General features: G+C 34.7%; 1 protein-coding gene across 1 annotated transcript in view; it reads left to right on the forward strand.

The window, feature by feature from the left end:
- Positions 1 to 14,174, forward strand: part of LRRIQ3 (leucine rich repeats and IQ motif containing 3) — a 61,142-nt gene that overhangs the window by 24,264 nt on the left and 22,704 nt on the right. Inside the window, exons 6-7 of the mRNA XM_070939457.1 lie at positions 5,805 to 6,516; positions 12,006 to 12,208. Of these exons, the coding sequence (XP_070795558.1) occupies positions 5,805 to 6,516; positions 12,006 to 12,204 (911 nt within the window). The 3' untranslated portion in view covers positions 12,205 to 12,208. The remainder of the gene's footprint in view (positions 1 to 5,804; positions 6,517 to 12,005; positions 12,209 to 14,174) is intronic.

Raw genomic sequence — 14,174 nt, forward strand, 5'->3', positions numbered from 1 at the left:
AATATTTTCATGGAAGCGTATAATGTAAGGACTAGGTATATCAACATAATCAGCATTTTTATGTGCAATGTGTCAGGAATGTGCCTTGGTGGCACAGTGGTTAAAATGCAATATTGCAGGCATTTTCTGCCCACAGCCTAGAGTTTGACAGGCTTCAAGATTGACTCAGCTTTTCATCCTTCAGAGGTCAGTAAAATGAGGAGCCAGATTTTGGAGGCAGTATTCTTATATTGTAAATTTCCCAGAAGATGTTGTAAAGAGCGGTATATAAGTGGCATATAAGTCTAAGTGCTATTGCTACTGCTATGTCTTTATGAAGAATATCATAGATGCCTTTATAATGAATGACATATTTGAAACCCAAGTCAAAAACATTTATGTGGACTTTGGACAGCATCCATTATGTTATGGTCCTCATATTACCTGGAGAAATAAGGATAAAAACATATGTTCCTTGGGTGTAAAACAGTTACTTACCCACAGTTTATGTAAAGTTTGAACATAGGGATAGGGTTAAAATAGTTAGAGATACAATGGGTTTGAAATAAGTAAGTGGAAGGTCTTCCATTAAAAACAGAAAGAGAAAATGAACCAGACAATTATGAAATGAAAAATGTGTGCTGTAAAGGCCAGGTTTATCTCGTAGGCTGTTAATAAGTGAATTCAAATCTAAGGTAATATGCATAATTATAGTTCTGAGCAACTCCTGATTTATTTGTAGAAAAACAGAAACAAGAATTAGTATCCCTTTACACCTGCTCTTTATAACTCTGCCTGCTTACAGAAAATAAATGCATTGCTATGGGTAGCTCATACCACCTTTTGCTATTTTGAAAATCTGTGAAGATATTTTCCTCTCTTTTTGTGTCACACATGATAAATCCACTAACACACGAGACACTGGTAAAATAATTCATTTCGAGAATGATATGAATTATAAACATCTATTCGGTTCTGGTACTTAGGAACACAGCAGAAATGTTGGTTTGAAATTTCATAATGCACTTCTTGTAGGTCCCTTGACCTAGTATGTTTCTTAATATTATAATGCATATTTTGAGTCAGTACTAATTCCTGGTGACTACATGGACAGATAACTAGTTTTTATGACAAGATTTTCTGAAGTGTCCTGCCGGACCAAAGTCACCCAGCTAGCTTTGCACCTATCTGAGAATTAGGACCTTTTCAAACCCAGCATCTTTAACTATTACACCCAAGTGATTCCCTTGATTTGGAAATATATTAATCTTTGTACATACTGTACATTTCCCAGTGTGTATTTATCTGGATATATTTGGAAAAAAAGCCCATGTCTTTCAATCTGTTACTCAGTTCTATTAATACTATCAATAGATTAGGAGATCTGTAAGTATGTGGCAGCTTCTTTATCTACATAAATAATTATAAGGAAAAAAAAATCTGATTTCCAGTAGGAAATCTTGCTATATGATCTATTATCTTGGACAATAGCAGAGAAAAATGTGTCACATAACTTGCATAAAAAGTTTTATATTCTCCCTTATATATTTTACATTTAAATTCTCTTTAGATGTTGATTTGATAGAACAAATGCTTCTTCTAATTGTCTATGAAAAAGCATCATTGGGCTTCTTATATTGTCTAAAGTATCTTCTTACCATAGGACAAACAAACAAAACGTTAAATTACTTTTTACATAGAAGAAATGAAATGCAGTTATTTATATAATCAGTTTCTGGTTTGTTTTCGCAGCAATGATGTAAAAAAAAAAAAATTAGACTTGGCTTGCCACCAAATGGGACAGCTTCCCAGGTTATATTTGGCACCATCTGCTGCCGGGCACCTTTTCCTTACCCATGTTGATGCCATTGCACAACATTCCTGTTTTATTTTTATTTCATTTTTTTTCCAGCATGTCTTAATTAGTTTGTAATTCCATGTGGTTTGTTTTGTTTTTACTGGGTCTTGCATATAGTTGTTAATTAACATTAAGGGGAAAACTTATTTATTAGAGGGGACCAGAAAGTAAATGCTGTTTTCTTTGTCTCTCCATGTTCTACTTATTTTTCTATTTATCACCTGGACCTATGTAGAAATTAGAAGTAACGCAAGTAGGATATGAGAGCTTGGTAAAAATAATGATAAAAAAATCCTCAATGTATGCATAGAATAGATAGCCATTAGGGACTATCTGAAATTTAAAATACATTTGATGAATCAGGTCAGGCTTGGGCACAATAACATCTATTGCTCTTTCACCTCTAGGCCAGGACAACAGAGTGCTGACCCAAGGTCATTCAGTTTTGAGTTTCTTTGAATAATTACAGCATATTTTTGTAAAAAAAAAAAAAAGTATGTGTTTAGAAAAAAGAATACCCATCAAAGAGAGGTCAAATGAAGAGAAGCTAAATGCAAAGAGCAACTGCTTATTTTGGTACTGTTGTTTGAGTCCAAAATTTTCCCCCTGTTCTGCCCCAGCTACAGGTCCCAAGAAGTGTAGCACACACACATACAGCTCCAAAAACTCTGTTTAATACAAACAGACCCCTTTCAAAATGCAGGCTTTAACCACAAATGTCCTTATCAGCCTGCTATGAATTACAGAGATTAAACAAAGTCTGACAAGGGTTGGCAATCAGCCCAGAAACCAAGTTGTAATAAAAAACTCACTCTCAAATTGCTCTGCGTAGGACCAAACATTGTTTCCAGAAACATTTGCTATCTGTGTGCGAACTTAAATAGGCTAAGGGAGTGGCCAATTAACCCAAGCCTTACTCTCGAGGAGACCTCCTCCTGAGTAGCCACTCCTGCCTTTTGGCAGCCCTGCGTGCTCGAGCATTGAGAAGAGGCTCCTCCACTTCACTCTTTTCACTTGAAGGAGCCTCTGGAGGTTCTGAAGGCCCTGGCTGAGTCTCTGCCTCTGGCACCACATCCTCTTCAGCCTCCTCGCTGTCTGACTCGAGCGCCGGCTGCACAGGCTGCTGGTGCGACACCACACCAGCCTCCTCCTCGTCAGGATCAGCCACAATCCGCGCAGGCCGCTGGCGGGCCACAACAGCCCCAGACTATAAAGAAGGCACTTCTCTTATTCTACATAGTAGTTATAAGTATAAATGTACTTTGGCCTTTCTCTCTAAAATTACATACAATCACAAAATAACAGAATTGGAAGGTCCAACCCCCTGCTGAGGCAGGCAACTTCAGTCAAATGGTTGTCCAATCTCTTCTTAAAAATCACCAGTGTTGGAGCATTCAGGACTTCTGGAGGAAGTCATTCCACTGATTAATTATTCTGTCAGGAAATTTCTCCTTAGTTCTAGGTTGCTTCCCTCCTTGATTAGTTTCCATCCATTGCTTCTTGTCCTGCCCTCAGGTGCTTTGGAGAATAGCTTGACTCCCTCTTCTTTATGGTAACCCCTTAGATATTGGAACACTGCTATCATGTCACCCCTAGTCCTTCTTTTCATTAAACTAGACCTTCCCAATTCCTGCAACTGTTCTTCATATGTTTTAGCCTCCAGTCCCCTAATCACCTTTGTTGTCTTCTCTGCACTCTTTCTAGAGTCTCAACATCTTTTTTATAGTATGGCGACCAAAACTGGATGCAGTATTCCAAGTGTGGCCTTACCAAGGCATTATAAAGTAATATTAACACTTCATGTGATCTTGAAGTGTTGTATTGCTTTTCTTTTTATAATTTTTATAATCATTACAATCTTAAGTCACAAGTACATTTTTTTATTATTATGCAGTCTTTTTTATATATAATTCTTATTAAAATGTTTAAATAAGAAAATAAAAGCTATATTTTCTTTTCTATTTTTCATTTACTTCTTTCTTTTCTTGTACTTTTTATTTTTTCTTTGATTTTTTCCCTTTTCTTTTTTCTCTTCTTTACTTTCTATTAGTTTGTGTGTTTTTAATTTTCTTAAAAAGTATTAATAAAATTATATAGAAAATTTTATCTCAAAGGTCACATTCGATTTGTTCTGATTATTGCTGGTAAGAATGGAAAAAGTGCTAGGATTAGAGACGAGTGAAACAAATATTTTTCTTTGCTCACATTTATACTTAAAGTAATTTGCTGAAATTACTAATCGGGAAAGAGGAAATTACGTCAAGACAACATTGAGCTTGGGAGCATTGTTGATCTAGTGCAGGGGTGTCAAACTCACAGTGTCACATTGTCGTCACATGATGTATCACAACTTTTTTCCCTTTCACTAAACTGGGTGTGCGCATGGCCAGCGTGTGACACATCCGGTCTGTGGGCTGCGAGTTTGACAGCCCTGATCTAGTGGATGGTAGGAGATGAAAGCATGGAAATAGGCAAATAAATTTAAGGATTCAAGGATAAAGTTTACAATGTACATCTAGAAGAGAAATACATTTTTAAATTCTGGACAAAATTATGCAGGTAACTTGCAGTAGGTGCTTTTAAGATTAAATGTTTCTTTACGTGTGTGTGTGTGTGTGTGTGTGTGTGTTTGCATGCAAGAAAGGGAAACTAAAAAGAGAAAAGATACAAAGGAGTGGCTTCCAATCTTCTTTCCAGCAATTATTAATTCAATTTAAATTTACTTTTTACTCTGTGGTTACAAGGTAATTCTCTTTTTTCTATAATCTGTTTTGTCTAATCATCAAAACCATAAAGCATAACTTCATTTTTATTTTTTCATGCAAAAATCTCTCAGGGATTTTCAGTCAGCAGTAAACATAGATACTATCATTTCTCTGATCAAAATAGTCAATTTAGCCTTTTCAGCAAGTTCCATCTTCTTCAGCAACCATTCCTCTTTTCTGGATAGTGCTGAATCTTTCTATTTTTCTGCATACAATAAATTCTGCTACAATTACCATGTACAGAAGTGCAGTTCCATAATGTTTTTCCAACTGTTTCAAACAACGGTGGCGCAGTGGTTAGAGCGCAGAACTGCAGGCTACTTATGCTACCTGCTGGCTGCCTGCAATTTGGCAGTTCTCACCAGGCTCAAGGTTGACTCAACCTTCCATCCTTACCGTGGTGGGTAAAATGAGGACCCAAATTGTTGGGGGCAATGTGCTGACTCTGTAAAGTGCTTAGAGAGTAAAACACTGTGAAGTGGTATATAAGTCTAAAGGCTATTGCTATTGTCCATCAATTCCAAAAGAAAAAAAATCTGGTTTCAATTGTACAGTAATCTTTAAAATCCTATGAATCAGTGTAGGTGTTTGAATCCAGGATTTTTATATATCTACCAAACCTGATAAAATGTCCTTTCTTGTTGTTCACATTTCCAATATAAACTTGAAGTGCCTTTATTCAAATGTTTCTCACTTTTGAGACTTAGCCATTGCAATTTCTGAATGTGTGTTGATGCTCAGGAACAAAGAAGTAATTAGCATGAAGCTTTTCAATCAGTTAGAAGCTAAGAAAATAAATTAGAGTCAAACACCTTTAAAAATGATTACAGATGGTTGCATTATACCCAAGTTTAAACAATGAAATATATGTTTGATTAATTTGCTCCATTGGTTTCAGTGGGAGTTTCTCACAAGACCTTTAACAGGTCCAGATTTTCATTACATGAATTGAGAGTACAAACAAACAAGCAATCTTGAGTTTTCTCATTGGGTTACAGGCAGCTTTAAATTTCAGGATTGAATTTCACCAGTAATGTAATTCTTTCCCTGTCTCATTCATACAACCCTAAATTCAATTGGAAGAATAACATAGTTGTAATCGGGGTAATGAAAAGTATATTGGCACTTTTAATGATCAATTTGTCACTATTTAATATCATTTTATGATATAACAATATAACCATTGAATTGTTTCATGTTAGATTTCACAGAGAGAGAAAAAACTGAAGTGAAGATGGCAACTACATTTAGACTTTCAGGCTCTAAAATGCCTTTTTATTCACCGAATGAACATCGGAAAATGTACAAAGAGAAAGAGAGAGAATTTTTTGATACTGCTCATGATATGCGTAACATCACACATCCTGTACCACAAACTTTGCCAATACATGAACCTGGCAGCATTGAAAAGAGAGTCTTTGCTAAAGCATATTGCACTGTAAGACTTCACCCTTTATATGCCATTGAACAAGCATATTGGCAAAGTCAGAAGTTGGATCTGCAAGCTAAGAAGGAGCGAGATGTGATGCGGCTGTTGATTGCTAAAAGCGAAGCTAAAGAATACATGCATCATTTACATGAAGAAAAAATAGACAATATTCAGAGGAATTATGAAAAGGAAAAGATGATGGATACAGATCATGTTAAAAAGTCAAAAGAGAGAAAATCCAAATTCATTGTTAGGATGAGAAAAAAATATAATAATTTTTTAATAAAGAAGGAAGGAAAGCTAATAGAAAACTCATTCATTCAGCGCTTTAGCACTCAACATACTTCTTTGACTAGAGGTTTATTAAAACTCGATGGGTGGAGAAATAACTTGGAAATCCAAAATGAAAGAAAAAAAATTCTTGAAGGAATTAGACAAGAACAAAAAGAACGAAAAGAGGTGTATGGACATTTTCAGGAGGAGAGGTAATGTCTGTCTGAGTAAGCTTATATATATAAACTGTATGTAATGTAGTTTTAGATAGATAGATAGATAGATAGATAGATAGATAGATAGATAATGATAGATGATATAGATAGATATATATAGATACAGTAGATAGATATCTAAGAGATATATTTAAGGATGATTCAAATAAATATGAAATTATATATATATATATATATATACATATATATATATATATATATACATATATATATATATATATATATACATATATATATATATATATATACATACATATATATATATATATATATATATATATATATATATATATATATATACATACATACATACATACATACATACATATATATATATATATATATATATATATATATATATATATATATATAAAAACTGGAATACGTGTGTATTTAAATATCTACCTGAAACATTCTGCTTCTACAAAGTAATACCTAAGAAGCAATCTTATAGTTCCAAAGAATAAAATAGGATGAAGGAAAGGAAAGGAAAGGAAAGGAAAGGAAAGGAAAGGAAAGGAAAGGAAAGGAAAGGAAAGGAAAGGAAAGGAAAGGAAAGGAAAGGAAAGGAGGAAAGAAAAAAAGGGAAAGGGAATAGAAAAGATTCACAGGCCAGGAACTGAACCAGTTCTGTGAATGCAAAACATTTCCTGTTTCATTGAGCTTTTGGGAAATAATGATAAATAAAATAGATGGAAATAATATATAAGAAATGTTTTTGTAATTCATACTGTTGCTATCAGCTTTATTTGTTTTTTCGTATAGGTGAACAGCTTTCTATTTGAAACCATAAAGAGAAATTAAATGTCCCTACTTTTCACCTAAAAGTGGCCCTGCAGCAAATGTATGTCAAGATGTCACAATAAAAAAAAAAAAAATCTACATTTTTACATATGCATTGGGACATCTCATGCATGTAGCTGAAGGCCAAAGTTTGCATCCCAAAGCATGTTTTGTCACTCCCACCCCCCCTTTCTTTACTGACATGGACAGCAAAAAACATGACCTGGAAACATTTGTTTTTCTACTACTTCCCACTGATGGTGCCATCATCTTGGTCTTAGCTTATGAGTGAGATGGGCTTAACTTAAGTTAAGTTAAGTAGCTGTACCAGTCTTAAAATAGAATCTCCCCGTTATTCTGACACTACCCACGAGTCCAAAAGGTGTGAAATCTGCTAGGCTTTTTGATGGAGAAAGGTTAGGCGATTGACAGTGATTGACTACAAAGGCAGGTTGGAGAGGGCTGATAGAAATAGCAAGGACAAGTAATTAGCACTGCAACTTTGGGAAAGGCCCTAAGATATCCATAGAGTTTATACTTAAAATATTTTTTGAGGAATTTTTATCCTCCTAGGCAATATCTTAGGACAGAAGGAGTTATCCTTAGCAACAGTATTTTCATGTATACCACTATTATTGTTTCCTATTCAATTCAATAAACAATCTTTAGTTTTATGTAGGAAAGCAAAGGTAAGGTGTGCAAAGGCCCATCTTTCAACTTAACATACTTTTGGACTTGGAGACTGAGGAAAGTGTTGTTCTGTTTTTAATTGTAATTCCATTTTCCTTTTAAATGCTTATTGTATTATTTTGGTAATACAGGTGACTAATTAATAATGAAGTAATTATATTAGTTAAACAATAATGCTAAATATAGGAATTAACTATTCACCCAGCATTGTGCCTTATTGGTATATTTCATAGGTTTGATATACTTTCTTATGAAAATAAAGTTATTGATGCAAAATATTGCTTGGTGCTAATTTTATCAGGAAGCTCTAATTATGTTTGCTTCAAAAGCTAGGTAAAACTGGATTATCCTTATAGAATGAAATATTTGTGGAGCACTGCAAACCATTTGTATGTTATTTAAAATGATTTATCTAAAAATTAAAGATCCTTTAAGCATGATTAATAAAAATATTAAAATTTAAGCTGCTATTGGAACCTGTAATTCAGCTGGTTTTTTCGTTGTCTTTGTGTATGTTTGTGTGTGTGGGGAGAGAGAGAATGAGTTGTCTTCTTTTTCTGACTGGTGTATTTATTTAAAAAATTGTATAAAAATACATTATTTATGTAAGATAAGACAAGTCCATAGTATAACAGAGTTAGTGCTTGGTAAATCATGTATTTTAGCCAAAAATGCCGGTGGCAACACTAAATAAAAAATAAGTAAACAAAAATTAAGTAACCTATAAAACCAAGAAACAAGAATAGAGGGAGCAGTTCATTTTTATGAGTGATATTTCAATTTTTAAGAAATATTTTCTCTTAATTCCTTGTTTATCAAAGGAGGTATCAAAGGATTCCCCTTACCCAACCACAAACTGAAACTCTGGCCTCAGAATTAGTTAAATTTCAGTTTATAAAAAAAAAAAAAACCCAACCCAATAACAAACAGATTTTGAATATGAAATTAAGCCCATTTACACCTGAACAATCTGTTTTAAAATGATGACATTAGAGACATGTGAGCAACTCTGTTGTTTTTGAGCAGATTTTCTTCTGCTTGATTAAGTCAGAATAATTTTTTGCTAAAATGTAATACAAACTGTCATTCTTTTTTCTCTCTATTATCCTCTGCATTGGCTTATTCGATACAGCAGAAAAAAAATGTATGTTAGTTAAAAGTCTTTATTTGTTAGTTGTGTTTTGTAGGAAATTAATTAAATTAATGTCTATTCTTGCCAACATTTATTGTTGCTTTTACAGAAAGAAGTTAATGAAACACTTGATGCATAAAAATCTAGCAAAGACTCTAAAAGTGAATTTAATTAACTGAAAATTATTATTTTTTACATAGTTAATTACATAGTTTGCTTTTTTCTAAAAAAAGGGAAAGCAATTGGAATGAGAGCAACGAGACATTAATTTTCAATTTTGACTGATATATTTCCTCATTCAGGATATGGGTTGGGTTCAGATTATCATCTCCCTTCTTGATTAGTCTGCAGAAGTCTTTGAAAATGCTTCCTGCTGACCTGCTTGAATGGAGGGGACTGTGGCTCATGTAGAAAGAGGGAATATTATGGAAAAATCAAGTGGAAAAATGGAAGCCAGAACAGCTTCCTTTTGGATGAAATATAATATATCCCACATGTAAAATATTATAACATTATATATCCCCTGATTATTTGTTTATTGTTTCTATTATAGCATTCTGAAGACTTCAAATACAAATATAAACAATACATAAAATACTACCAAAAATAGCCCAACCATACATTCTAAAATATTAAATATATTTAACATTGCCTAGAGTTATATAAAATAAAGGCAACCTATAAATCTAACGATATTTATTTATTTGCCACATTTTTATAGCATCCCATCTCAAAACAACTGTGGGTAACATACAACTAATAAAATCATGGAAAAACAGTAGAAAACCAACAGCAATAAAATCTGAAAAACCTGGTGCATAGCCGCACTTCTTTAATAAATCCACATTCTCATCCCATCCTGGCATCACCCTATCCCAATGCCTAGAGAAAGAGTCAGGTTTTAAGTGCTCTCCAAAGGGTAGAGGCTTGTCGTAACTCAGGGAGAGGGTATTTATAGGGAAGTGGCTGTAACAGAAAAGAAATAGTAAACAAATATATAAGTACTTGTTAGCAGAGGCAGAAATGGAGCCTGCAGTACAGGTGCACCCTGGCCATTACTTCAGTGACTGTTTAAAACTATGGCAGTGTTAAACGAAGGGAGCTACAAGCCATGCTCATAATTATGAATGTTGTAGCATTCACGGTTATGAGATAAAATTTAGGGTGCCTGGCAGGGTTCTATGACAATTCACCACAGCCAACTCAACAGGGCCAACTCGCCACAGCTAATTTGCCATGGCCAACTCATTGTGGGACAACTCGCCACAGCCAACTTGCCGTGGGACAACTCGCTGCAGGACAAGAGTTATACTAACACTAAAGAAATGGTAGCATAGAATCATTAAAGAAATGATACAAAAGGACAGAATGAAATGTGAATGACAAGAATTAAAATATTTTTATTTATTTTAAATAATTAAATTGAATTGTTAAATTATCCCACAGACAGTTGTGCCACGGCGAGTTGGCCTCAGCGAGTTAGCCCATTCCTCTTGGCAGTGTGCCCACTCTTAGGTCTGTAGAGGCACTGCAGCTCCTCCTATCTACTCATCTCTCCTCCCACAACTAGGCCACCCTGCACAGCAGCACTCGATCACAGCTCTAGGCTATGGTGGAAGTAGAGACTGGGGCCTTCGGCAGTCTCAGACAACTGCTATGGCCCAGTTGTTCTTGTGCCACTGCTACCATTGGGGAATGCTGCTTCATGTTCTCCAAGACACACACATTTTGGATAAGGGCACAATTGTCCCTGTTGCCCAGTGTTCTCAAGATCTGCTGTGCACCACTTACTGTATCATCAGGCATTTTTCTCCTGCTGTTGAAAGATCTGTGTAGTCTATCCAACAGGACTTGGTCATATCAAACCTTCTTTCCCAAAACCACCTTGGAGCTTGGACTAGCAAGACTTTGGAAGTCTTGGATAGATTGTGTGGACTTCTCAACAGCAGGAGAAAAATGCCTGAATTCCGCAGATACTCAGGAGTATTGGGTGACAGGGTAATTGTGCCATTGCCCAGGATGCATGCCCTACTCTGCTAAAACTGGCCTGAATAAAGAGAGCTATTTTTAACCAATTTATTGCTGTCTCATTTGCTACATGGGATATAATAAATCAAATCACTGCTAACAATAAAGTATCCTAAATTTTAACAATAGCATAAGTAGGAAAACTTGCGTTTCTAAAGAATATTTAGAAAACAGTAGTTAATACTACAGTGTCCCATTCATTATACATCTATAATTATATATATTATATAATTTTATTAATATATCAAGATATAGTAGCTATTGTTTCTGACTGGGGATATTGAATATCACAATATATTTATTATTTTATTAGTATCCTGATGAATAATCTTTACCTGTTTATAGTTACGTATATTTTAGAACTATTCTATAACGTGCATGGTAATTTATAAAATAAATTTGGGGTCTTGGGACTTTTTTTTTATATCATTAAAACTGTGACATAAAAATAATTGTTTAATTGATTTATCAAAATGGAAAGTAAAAGAAGAACATACCAAGGCCAGTTTTTTTTTTTTACGAGTTTGTAATCCCTTTTATTGGAGTGGAATCGGAATGACTGGATCGAGCTGAGTGTTTACTGGCCGGATGCCCTTCCTGACACCTACGCAGAGTTCACAGCAGATATTTATTCTTTGCACACTAATAGAGAAACATCTGTCACTGCCTAGAATTGAACTCTCTCAACCTTCTGAGTGATAGGTGAGCGTTTTCATCTCTAGGCCACCGCACCACTCTAAGCCCAGTAGAGAAAACAATAGAAGGGAGAATTTTCAATATCTGAGTTAGAACTGGTGAAAATTATGGATTCTTTTCTATTTCTCTCCCCCAGGCGACAGATGTTACAAAAACAAAATATAGAAGAGAAAATATTTAGGAAATATGTGACGCATGTAATAGCAAGGGAGAGATTTGAACAATCCAAAGCAAAACTTAAAGCCGTGAAGGAACCTCATGAAAAAATATTGTATTCATTACCCGTCATTGGCAGTTCGAACACTGCAGTGCCTATTACAGAGTATGATGGCTAAGAAGGTAAGGAAAAGTATGGAAAATGAGCATAAACCTAATTTTGACATGTTTAAATGTTTCAGATTTTAAAAAATGAATCAACTTCTAACTAAACTTGTATATGTTTCTTCTAATGCTGATTTTGACAAAACTCTGAAAAAAACTGATGATTAAATATAATACATAAATTCAAATATTTCAGCATTTCCAAATGAAGAAAACACAGCTGTATACCCGTTGTGCTAATTGTTAGCAAATGTTGACTTTTAAGCAGCAAATATTTCAAGCATGCATTACTATTACCTCTGTATTTGGCTTTAAAATTAAATTATTCAATGCCATATAAAAATAATTGAGGAAAAATTCATTGGTTGTTAATGCAGCCAAGTAGCATGAGTGCAATTAAACATGTTAACTATACTTATTGCAGGCAGGACTTCTGGAGCTTTGCCTCAGTGATTCCTTCGTAACTGTATATAGAACAATGCCATAAGCCATTAGCTCTGGATAGAATGTATTTTCAGTTGCTCTCTGGCTATGCCTAATGCAATAATTTGGTCCCAGCTGCTAACTTTCATTAACACGCTGTGTACTTTGATTAGTTTCATTAGCTGCTTTCCTATGTGTAATTAATTATGTTTCTCATTGATTCTACTTTAATTCTTTGTATATATATTTCTCCATGTGTGTCATGGACAGGAATGGAAAACTCAGGCAATTGCTAGGAGAGATGTGAGGTGTTTCCTTGCTTCTCCTAATTCAGTCATCAACATATTTTTAATTTTGTACAGCCATTTAAAGATCTCCACCTTTTTTTGATTGTGTCATTTTTTGTGCAGTACTCTTTTCACAATTTAGATGTACTGCCATAGGCACAATGAGATCTTCACTTTTAATTATTATTTTGCCTTGTGCATCCATATGGGATGCAGAGAATGGTGTTATAGAGAGCTGGGAACAGGCTACACATTACACCATTCATGCATTAATGATTACTTTTATTAAAAAGCACAAGTAAAAAAAATAAAAGAACCAGTTTTCTTTATAGTTGCTCTGTCTTATATCATAAACTATCATATTGTTGTGCAGCTCAGTTTGAGGTTGTTGTTTAGGTTTCAGTTTCTAATTATGAATTGACACACACACAGTAGTTGATTACTTGTTACAATATTCTTGTTTTCCAAATTTGTTTCACCAACCAAATTTATATTAGCCAACCCAAGCATCACTTTTTGAGATTCTCATCTATGCCCAAATTTTTCTGCCAATTTTTCTTATTATGTATTATGTTTCTTTCCTAAACCCATAATCCCTTGAACTCCATTTTTGATAGCTACAGTAACAGTACAGCATATGGAAATGCATTCCATGTATGTATGTATGTATATATATATGTGTGTGTGTGTGTATATATATATTATATACTGTTTTCTCAGGTTTTCGCGGGTGTTTGTATGTAGGTCTTTGGTTATTCAGATCTTTTCCCGTGTAAGATTGAGAGTATCTTGGTGACGTTTTGACGAGGTCCCACTCGTCATCTTCAGGCTGGTGTCTTCGGCTTCGTGCATGTGCGAGCAAAGCGTGATCGGAGATGCCGTCTCTCTATAAATATTGGTGGGTAGGTGTGGAGTGCTGGCTTTGTTGTTGTAAGCGGGTTGGTTGTCTGTGTTGTTACATCTTTTGTAACACAGCTTGATGTAACAACACAGCCAACCAACCCAGTTACAACAACAAAGCCAGAACTCCACACCTCCCACCAGTATTTATAGAGAGACGGCAATTCCAATCACGCTTTGCTCGCAAATGCACGAAGCCGAAGACACCAGCCTGAAGATGATGAGTGAGACCTCGTCAAAACATCGCCAAGATACTCTCAATCTTACAAGGGAAAAGACCCAAATACACCAAGACTTGCATACCTATACCCGTGAAAATCTACGAAAACATTTGCTTTCTTCTCTTATTGTAGGTTTTTGTATGTATTTTTCTT

Source organism: Pituophis catenifer, unplaced genomic scaffold (assembly GCF_029215685.1).
Source record: "Pituophis catenifer annectens isolate HBS135680 unplaced genomic scaffold, rPitCat1.0.hap2 SCAF_3, whole genome shotgun sequence".
Taxonomy (NCBI): Eukaryota; Metazoa; Chordata; class Lepidosauria; order Squamata; family Colubridae; genus Pituophis; species Pituophis catenifer.